Source organism: Drosophila persimilis, unplaced genomic scaffold (assembly GCF_003286085.1).
Source record: "Drosophila persimilis strain 14011-0111.01,24,50 unplaced genomic scaffold, DperRS2 tig00000002-arrow-pilon, whole genome shotgun sequence".
NCBI classification, from domain to species: Eukaryota; Metazoa; Arthropoda; class Insecta; order Diptera; family Drosophilidae; genus Drosophila; species Drosophila persimilis.
Window position 1 is genome coordinate 21,805,852 of NW_020825289.1, and position 9,677 is coordinate 21,815,528.

A 9,677-nucleotide genomic window follows, 5' to 3' on the forward strand; every position below is an offset into this window, starting at 1 on the left:
AGTTCAACTTTATCGTAACCTCCTTTCGGGCCAAGACTCCACTTCTGGCAGTCCTTTTTCTGGTTAATTAGCGGCACAAATGTCCTCTAAATTATTTATTAAGCGACCTGTACGACTACTGGCACTTGTTCCGCCACTGTTTTCCGAATCCATCTTGATTGCGGCTTTCCACCGATATTTTCTCCTTTGATTTCGAGCATTTCCAGGATAATCGCTGTTTGGCGCCCTCGGAGACCGCTCCCCGGGGGCTGTGTCTGCTCGGGATCATCAGCAACAATTAAGTAAACACGAAAACGGCCACTGGCACTCGCAATGGGGCGTTAAGTATGCGCCGTGTTGGCCGCAAGTGGCGGCGGTTTGGCTGAAAGCGCGAAATCTTGCAGCTCCCTCTCGGGCCCGGCCACAATGGACCGGCCATTAACCGGTTGACAACAACCACTTCAAGCCCACTCGCCAGGAGGGGGGCGGAGGAACAGGTGGAGGCTGGAGTCTGTCTGGAGCTTGTCTAACGTCAGGCCAAACGACACTTCCGTTCAGTTGCAGCCCCCCCCTCCGGGTGTCGCGTCCAGCATTTACAGTTAACCACATTTCCGGATTTGCATCCCAGCAGCTTCCGCCCCGGCGTCGCAGTCCGCAGGACTGAAAGAAGAGACTGCAGCGATGTGCAGGGGATTTGTGGGGCTCTGGTGGAGCATTCTTTAAATTATTCAAGCAGGGCTCATACGCCCTGGATACGCTGGAGTGGACAGAAGTCAGAGTCTAATGAATAAATCAACGGAACAAAGCAAAAACTCCCCACGTCTGGCAGGACACTAATGAAGTCCTGCTCCGAGCACGTGCCTCGCCATTCGGACGGGCATCTCCCTCTCAATTTCTTTCGGGACAAATCAATTAGGTAGCACATGCGGCAGGGGCAACGGGGGGGCAACAGGGGGGCCAACGAGGAAGCTGCCTTCTAATTACGCGCCAATGTTGGCATTGCAGTCGCCATGACGATCAAAACTTATTTTAATGGCCACCGAACGGATCACACATGCAGGGCCGGCGCTGTGGCATGCCACAAACTTTGCCAGCAAAAATCCCCCCACCTCCCCCCGCACTCTAAGCACACATAAACAGTTTACAGTTTACAGTTGAGAAGTTAAAAGCATGCCGACACCTGGGAGCGCACGAGGGGGGGGGCCTTGGGGGGAGATCTGTGGCATTCACCTGATTTGCGTGCACACACACACACACACACACACACACACACACACTCTCGCACACTCAACGACAGCAAAATTTTGACAGTTAACAAATTTCGGTGCAAAAGTTTGGCACATGTTTGCCATTGACAGAGAATTATGCACAGGAAAGCAGGAAAGCAGGAAAGCAGGGAGGCGGAAGGGCCCACCCCGCCCCCGGCCCCCTTCTGGGGCGACAAAATTAAGTGAGGCATTCGTGCGTGGCCAACAAAGGTGAGGGCCACCCGTCAAAAAAACTTGGCCCGACTGCAGGTCCGCAGGTGGCCGTCCCCCTGCACTCTTTTTCCGTCCGGTCTGTTCTCCACTTCCCGCTGGCGAGGACACTAATTGGCAGCATAGACCCAGCATCCATCCAGGCACTCAATGAGCACGGTTTTGAGACATTTTCGGGAAGCCACATGGAAGCCTTTGGAAGCCTTTCGGCGGGAACGAAATGTAGCTCTTTGCGTGGAAATTAATTTGATTCCAAAATGAACCTTAAAGTCAATCGTCGGCCAAGACGTTGAGCAACAGCTGCACAGGACGTGGTCAGCAGCCAATAGTTATTGAACAGAGAGGGGCAGAGGGAGGGAGAGGGACAGAGAGGGACATGCTTAGGGTCGCCTTGTCGTTGCGGCGGCTGTGTGGCACCGCATCGGTGGCTCCCCTTGTTGTCGGCGCCTGTCAGTGTCGCATATTGTCCGGCCGCAGCCCCTCCCCCCTCCCAGGGCCCAAGATGCTGATGATGGGCGTGTCCTTAAAGCAGGGGGCAGGACATCTTAAATCATTCAAAGAGGTTTTTGGGGGAAGGGGGGGGATGGGGGGGGAGAGGTGGCAGAATAGAGGAAATTAAGTGCCGACCATTTTTCGTCATTCCATCCTCTGATTCTTCTCTTTCTCTCTCTCTCTCTCTCTCTCTCGCCATGCACTATTTTCGGATTAAGTCCTGCGTCTGTCATGTGGATTCGTATTTGTCCTTTGGGGGTATCCGTGTGTGTGTGTGTGTGTGTGCATGTGTGTGTGTGTAGGACCAACGTCTGCGGTTGCAGCTCTGTTGGCATTTGGCGCTGCCTCCCCACTCTCTTCCCCCCTTCCCGCCTGCCTCCTTCAACGTGGGGGCGACGCACCCAAATATTGTTAATCCCATTGATTTGTGTTAATGATTGCCATTGACACTGTTGACAGAAGAGTGTGTTTCGTAGGAGCCTCTCCACTCCACTCTCCACTCTTTGCCATGCCCCCTGCCCACCCCCTGTCCGTGCCTGTGTCCGTGTCCGTGTCCGGGTTCGATTGCGGTTGCTGGTCTTTGGTCGGTGGAAGCCAAATTTTATGAACGGTCACCGCAGATGCCAGCCGAGGTGCCAAATTCAGTTTTGGCTTTGTTTAAATTTCCCTCTCTGTGGGCCCCGGGCCCCGGGCCCCAAGGACACGCCGCTGTCGCTTGGTAATCTCAAGTGGACCGGGGACCAGGATGTGAGGGGCTGTGTTTGCCAGGGTCCTTGGATTGTATTGATATTTCACGAGAAATCAACACAGCACACAAAAATAGTCAAGCCCAGGCTTCCTCTCTGCTGCCCACTCCCCCACTCCCCCTCTGCCCCTCTGCCCCTCTGCCCCACTACCCCTCTCCCCCTCTCCGTCTCCATGGCAACAGATCTCCCTCCACCTTTGAGAGATTTCCAACTTTGTCACCATTTGCAGCGGAAATGAAAAATCAAATCGAAGAAAGGCACAGGAAATGTAGCTCTTCAGTTCACCCCCCCCTCTCCACCCCTTCTTCCCCTCTCCATCCTCCACTATCTGTGTGTGTGTGTGTGTTTTTGCTGTTTAAATTTAGCCAATGTCTATAGAACCGACTGGAGAGGCTCTCCAGTGTCTGGTGCACAAAAGTCGGCATCTGCCGTGGGGGCCCCCGCCCCCCGCCCCCCGCTGCCGCATGTGGGGCCTCCTGTCCCATGTGGCAGTGTCCACAAAGCCATATCTCAATGGTTACCTACTTGTACGGGCTGTAAGTCCCTGTCATAGACATGAAATTGTATTTTTATTGTCTTCCGCCACGTTGTTTCGGATACTCTTCCGGCCAGCGAGGCCCCGGCACGGAGGGCCCTGTTAACAGCCGTTTACTGCTGCTGGCAGCTCGATTTCTGCAGGAGAAGGTTTTAATTTCACAGTTGCACGCTGATTTCCCCTTAATGGGGCACAGCAACATTGCGCTGTATCAATGTCCCTCGAGAAACTGCATTCTTCCGCAGGTCCCAGGTCTCGAGTCCAGCTTGGATTATGCCAAAGAGCATCCCCTCTTCGATGGCTCTAAAGTCGGCCGTCATCCGCCTGCTTTCTCCGGCCATTTGTCGGCGCTCGAGACGTTTTTATCGTCTTGGCCATAAGCCTAAACAAATACAAACAATTTCTGTCCCAACAATGGAGCAAAAAAACGAGGGGGAACGTTGTGAGTTGCTGCGGACACCGCAACTCTAAGGTTATACCCGATACTAAGTCAGTATCGCTCTCCTCCGGCAGACGCCGCTAATATTTAACGACACGACAAAGAGTGCGTGCGAGAGAGACAGAAAATCAGTCTGAGCGTGACGTCACGCGCTCCGTAGCCAGTGCAAATTGATTTGTTCCTTTCGGCTACAAAAATGATCCGATCTGATCCAGATTCAGCAATCTGATAGATATGGTCGTTATCTATGATTCTGCGTTTTTAGTTTTCTCAAATCTGCAATATTGTGGATGCAACAGATTTTCGTCCTTTGTGGGGGCGGATGGGGGTGGGGCGAAATTCTGAGATATACGTTTTATAGTGACATCTTAAAGGAGTGTGTGCACCAAATTTGGTTACTCTAGCCTTAATAGTCTCTGAGATTTGTGGTTGCCTCAGATTTTCGTCCTTTGCGGGGGCGGAAGGGGGTGTGGCGAAATTTGGACAGGAAACGGTCAAGGTCCGATATCACAGGAGTGTGGATACCAAATTTGGTTGCTCTGGCTTTTATAGGTTCTGAGATCCTTGAACTCATATTTTGCAATTGGCAAAACCGACCATGAAACCTGTGTGTTAGAGTGAGACAGAGCGAGAAAGAGTGAAATTGTTTTCGTGATTCTGGCTGTATTAACTATACGATCTGGTTCAGATTTTGCACTCTAGAAGATATAGTCATCTTCTACGATTCTGCGTTTTTAGTTTTCTCGTATCGTCAAAATTGTGGATGCCACAGATTTTCGCCCTTTGTGGGGGCGGAAGTGGGCGGGGCAAAGTTTTGAAATATTTTTGGAGCAGTGACATATCACAGAAGTCTGGATCCAAAACATCGTTGCTCTAGCTCTTATAGTCTTTGAGCATTAGGCGCTGAAGGGGACGGACAGACGGACAGACGGACAGACGGACAGACGGACAGACGGACGGACGGACAGACGGACAGACGGACAGACAGACATGGCTCAATCGACTCGGCTATTGATGCTGATCAAGAATATATATACTTTATGGGGTCGGAAACGATTCCTTCTGGACGTTACACACATCCACTTTTACCACAAATCTAATATACCCCAATACTCATTTTGAGTATCGGGTATAAAAAGAGTACGGGGCGGAAACTGTAGAGGCAACAAAGTAACTGAAATTCCGAAATCGAGAGACAAAAAATATACACCGAAAATCAACAGACAAACAAAAGTCGGAGGTAGACGCAAGGACAGAGCCAGGAGAAAATCGGAAAATCAATTGGGTTTCGGAGCGGACAAGTGCGTGGCCTCTCCGGGGGAAGGGCCCGCCGGAAGGGCCCAAACTGTTGCGTCTAATCTAGTGAAATCATTCACCGCAAATCAGACAATTCCCCGTACAAGCTGTGCAACTAATTAAATGATGAATGCCCCCGACGACAGCCCAGGGAGTTAGTTGGAATACTTGCCACAGTGGCGTAAGGCAGCCGGCTGAGGCATCCCCGCATTTCCCAGAAGTTTGATTGAACAATGGAATGGTTTAATTAATAAATAAATAGGTGTGTGTACGTGTCGTTCTGTGCTGTGCTGTGCTGCAGTTCAATTGCAGCACAAGTGTGGCAAAACAATTAATTATGGAGCTCGATATGGGCTCTGGAGCTGGGGCTGGGTCTGGGGCTGGTGCAACGGTGCGTATGCGTGACAACGTGTTGCAACACATTTGCCCAGCCCCAGCCCCAGCCCCAGCCCCATCCAATCGATAGTCGTTCACAGTTTACTGCTCACAGCCTTGCAGCCTTGCCACTTGCCTCTTGCTGTGTGTTTGCTGTCTGCTGTTTGATTTCAACTGCAAAATGTACCACAAATCAAACGGACAAGGCTACAAAGTCAATCAGAGAGTGGCAAGAGAGCGGGGCGATGGGCGAGGGGCGGATGTGGCAGCAAATAGAACCCGAGACACCCAGTTTCAGTTGCAGCTACCTCTCGGACCGCCCTGGACAGTCCCGTATTGATTTGTCCACCTGGCCAGCCCATTACCATATCGCCTGGGGGGAGGAGGTTAATTCTCGGCCCAAGAATCCACGGCCGTCGCTGCTCAATATTGTAGTGAAATGCTGTATCTTTTGCGGATAGAGTGGCTTCAATGGCAAGACTGTGGGTGTGCTGGTTGTGGTGGGTGTGGTGGTTGTGGGCGTGGCAGCTGTGAAGGGGTCTCCTCCAAGTGAACCGCAAACTAGTTGGCTGAGTACTTCTCGATGCGCGGCAACCGCAACAGCATGCGGAAAGTTTCCACAATCGAAAATGATAGCCTGGAGCCTGGAGCCTGGCGCAAGAGGGAGAAAATCGAGTGGGCTCCTGCCGTCGAGGCCCCGTGCCTCTCATTTGGTGGCATCTGCACGGCAATTCGGCATTGAATTGTTTCCATTTGTTGGGCCAGCTCTAAGCCGCCCCCCTGCCACCCTGTAAGTGTGTGCTGCATGCCTCGAGGCGCTTCGAGTACTCCATGAAAATGCAATTAGTGCGCGATTTGCCAGCGATGATCCCCCATTGAATTTTCACTTTTGCAATACGAAATATAAGCCGCTTTCCTCGGCTACAAAAGAACTCAATTATAATTGCATTACGGCCAAAGTTTCTAGTTCTCGTAAGACGATCAAGGATATTAGAATGTATAAATCAATCAAAAAGGGAGGGGGGAGGGAGGAGTGCTCTGGGAGGAGCGGGTGCTCTGGGTGTGGTTAGATGCACTCGAATCGAGTCGCCGAATGGCACTTAAATGGCTCAATCATTCGTGAAATTTGTTCATTTGCGCCAGTCATGAGTGCCACACGCACACGCACACGCACGCACACAAAGCCGTAGACACAGGAAGCCTTGTGACGTGAAAAGGTGAACGAATCGAAACTGAAATTGAAATACTCGTATAAATAGGAAACGCTTCAGGCGCATAAGCAGGCAAATCAAGCGCGAAATTTGCGCAAAGCGATGCCCGACTGCAGTCTCTGCTCGCGGGAGAAACAGAGAAGGCGGGCCAGAGGAATGTGTAGACAGCATTTAAGCACCCACTCCATCGAATACACAAAAGACGAGCCCCCCCCTGCACCACATAAGCCCCTGAGAGGGAGGCAGAGAAACGCTAGAGAGATGGTGAACCGCCGAGGCAGCTGCCAATACACTGATGTTATTGACTTACTGTCGTGGCATGCAAATACCGGGCATGCCCCACCACCAGCCACCACCACCCACCACCCCCTTTTGGCCATTTCGAGAGCTGCGAAAATATTTGCCAGTCGAGACAAAAATTGGCAGCGATGCAAGACAGAAATACAAACAAAACTAAACAAAAAAAAAACAATGCAACAAATAAAAGTCCACACATACACTGAGAGAAAAAAAGGACAGTGTAAAAGCAAAAATTTAATTAAATGGAATTTTTAGAGGAACAAAAATATTACAAAATATAAGACACTTGAAAATAAATATAAAAAATATAAAACACTTGTAAATAAATATAATAAATTTTTTTTAAATTTGTAGAAAATATATTTAATTTTTATGGGAATTCTGGGAATTATGGGAATTAAATTATATTCAATGGAAATGTTTCCACTCTCTCCGCAATCGAATGGTAAATATTCGACTCTCGGTACGTTTTTTCTCTCTGTGTAAGCGCATAAAAATAATGGCAGACACAAAAACCATACAGAAAGCATTTTCCATGTCATCACAAACAGAAAGAGCTCAGGGCTTGGATCACTTTTAGCCGCAGATTGAGAAGAGCCCTCGGGAGCAGAGCTTGGCCTTGGCAGTGGCAGTGGCAGTGGATCGGAAGCACTCGAGAAATAAACCAGATGGTAGGTTCCTCAAGCTGCACAGGGCTTCGACTCTGCGTGGGCTCCCAAGGGGGGGAGGCACAACAACGGGGCATTTGATTAATTGGCGGCGCAATGGAACCGGTTTGACTACGACTCGCGATAGATGATCTCATCGGAGGCCCCCTCCATTGTTCCATCCATTGTTCCATCCATTGTTCCATCCATTGTTCCATCCATTGTTCCATCCATGCGCCGATCAGTGATCGGACAGCGGCGATCCAAGTCGGTTCCACTGAGAGCTCCAGACCCCAACATGCCAGGCGAAATAGGTAACCAAAACTACTCCGTTTCGAGATCCGTTTCGAGATCTGTTTCGAGATCTGTTTCGAGATTGTAAAATTTTCCACTGCCAGTGCTGCTGCTCTGCCTGATCCCGATGGCGGCCGCGGGTACGACGGCGCCTTCGCTGAGTGCGGGTCCGATTGTGTTCGCCCGCAACCTGTTCCGGGCCCTGAACGAGGACTCGCCGAGGGGCAACATGGTGGTCTCGCCGGCCGCTGCCCGGAGCGCCCTGACGCTGGTGTTCATGGGGGCCGGGGGGAAGAGCGCCAACGAGCTGCGCTCGACCCTGATGCTGGGGGCGGCCGGGAAGAAGGACATCGCCAAGCAGCACGCGGAGTTCTGGAGCAGGGAGTGCACCTGCTCGGAGCGGGGCGCCGCCCTGCGGCTGATCACGCGGCTGTACGTGAGCAGCGACCTGCCGCTGCGGCCGGACTTCAACACCAAGGCCGTGGAGTTCTTCAACGCCCAGGCGGACGCCCTGAACTACTCGGACGCCGACGCGTCCACGCGGCAGGTGAACAGGTGGCTGGAGCTGCAGACCTTCTACACGGTCCGCAACCTACTCACGCCGGCCTCCTTCAGCCCGGAGTCGAGCGTGCTGCTCGTGAACTCCATCTACTTCCGGGCCAAGTGGGCGAAGCGCTTCTCCATGGACCGCACGGGCGCCGGCGACTTCTGGATCAACCCCGCCCAGCGCATGGAGCTGCTGATGATGCGGCAGGTCGGGGAGTTCCGCTTCGCGGACTCCAAGAAGCTCAAGGCCTCCATCCTGCACCTGCCCTTCGAGGACTCGGACATCAGCATGATGCTGGTCGTGCCCCACGCGGTGGACGGACTGCCCGAGCTCGAGCAGAAGCTGGCGCTGCTCGACCTGAACGAGGTGGCCACCAAGGGCCTGATGCACGAGGTGGACGTGGTGATGCCCCAGTTCAAGATCGAGTGCGACATCGACCTGAAGGTGCCCATGCAGAAGGTGACCCCAGCCCCCTACTAGACCAGGAGTCTTGTGTCCCAGCCCTTTCACCCTTTGACCTCTTGCAGATGGGCATATCCCGGATCTTCAGCCCCGGCCAGGCGGATCTCAGTGGCCTCTTCGCCAAGAAGTCGCCCCAGCTGATCTCCGAGGCCAGGCAGAAGCTCTACCTGCAGGTGAACGAGTCCGGCTGTGAGACGGATCCAGACACGCGTAAGTCCCGGCTGGAGTCCCCCTCGTCCCTCCCTAATGCCCTCTCTGATCTCCTTTGCAGCCTCCCGAGCAGCGGCCTTCGTGCAGAACCCCGATCGCAAGCTCTTCATGGCCAACCGCCCGTTCGTCTTTGCGATCCGCAACAACAGAACCGTCTACTTCGTGGGGCGCTTCCTGAAGCCCTGATTCATCAGCCGCCCTGCGTCCCATCGAACATCAGATTATTGGCAAACAAATGTATAGAAAGGCGCACAGAATACAGAGCCCCACAGCAGGCAAGGCATCGTACGGGTGATTGGTGATTGGGGGCGGGGGCGGGGCAAAACAAATAGAAAAATGGCTGCCCGGAGAGATCACTGGGAAAGGGCGGGGGGGAGAAACGGCAGCTGCAAAACTAAATGAAAAGTATCTAGTGGAAGCGATTCAGTCGAGTATTCCGCCCACGAGATACCCTCTAAATTGTCCTCTAGGATCTGTCATTCCCCCGAAACCAAAGACAGCAGACAGCATCCCAAGTACTCTATGGGTAATCCCCCCGGATCCTTCCGTTCCCTCCCTTCCTCCCAGGCGAAGCATTCCCTGGCACTCCTAGGATACAGGATACTTACTGCAGAGCATAAAAAGGCAACAGCAAACGAGAATTCTTTTGCCGGGTCCGGGTACGGG

At 52.5% G+C, this 9,677-nt stretch overlaps 1 protein-coding gene across 1 annotated transcript; it reads left to right on the top strand.

Moving 5' to 3' along the window:
- Positions 1–7,746: 7,746 nt before the first annotated feature.
- Positions 7,747–9,299, top strand: LOC6601347 (serine protease inhibitor 42Dd). The gene is made up of 4 exons (XM_002026370.2): positions 7,747–7,812; positions 7,897–8,798; positions 8,867–9,011; positions 9,073–9,299. The coding sequence occupies exons 1-4, from the start codon at positions 7,797–7,799 to the stop codon at positions 9,195–9,197; spliced, it is 1,188 nt and encodes a 395-aa protein (XP_002026406.2). The 5' UTR covers positions 7,747–7,796; the 3' UTR covers positions 9,198–9,299.
- The last annotated feature ends 378 nt before the right edge of the window (positions 9,300–9,677 follow it).

Coding starts and splice junctions, on each gene's coding strand:
- LOC6601347 (XM_002026370.2), top strand. Junction 8,799..8,866: donor TGAAGGTGCCCATGCAGAAG/GTGACCCCAGCC, acceptor GACCTCTTGCAG/ATGGGCATATCCCGGATCTT. Junction 9,012..9,072: donor TGAGACGGATCCAGACACGC/GTAAGTCCCGGC, acceptor TCTCCTTTGCAG/CCTCCCGAGCAGCGGCCTTC.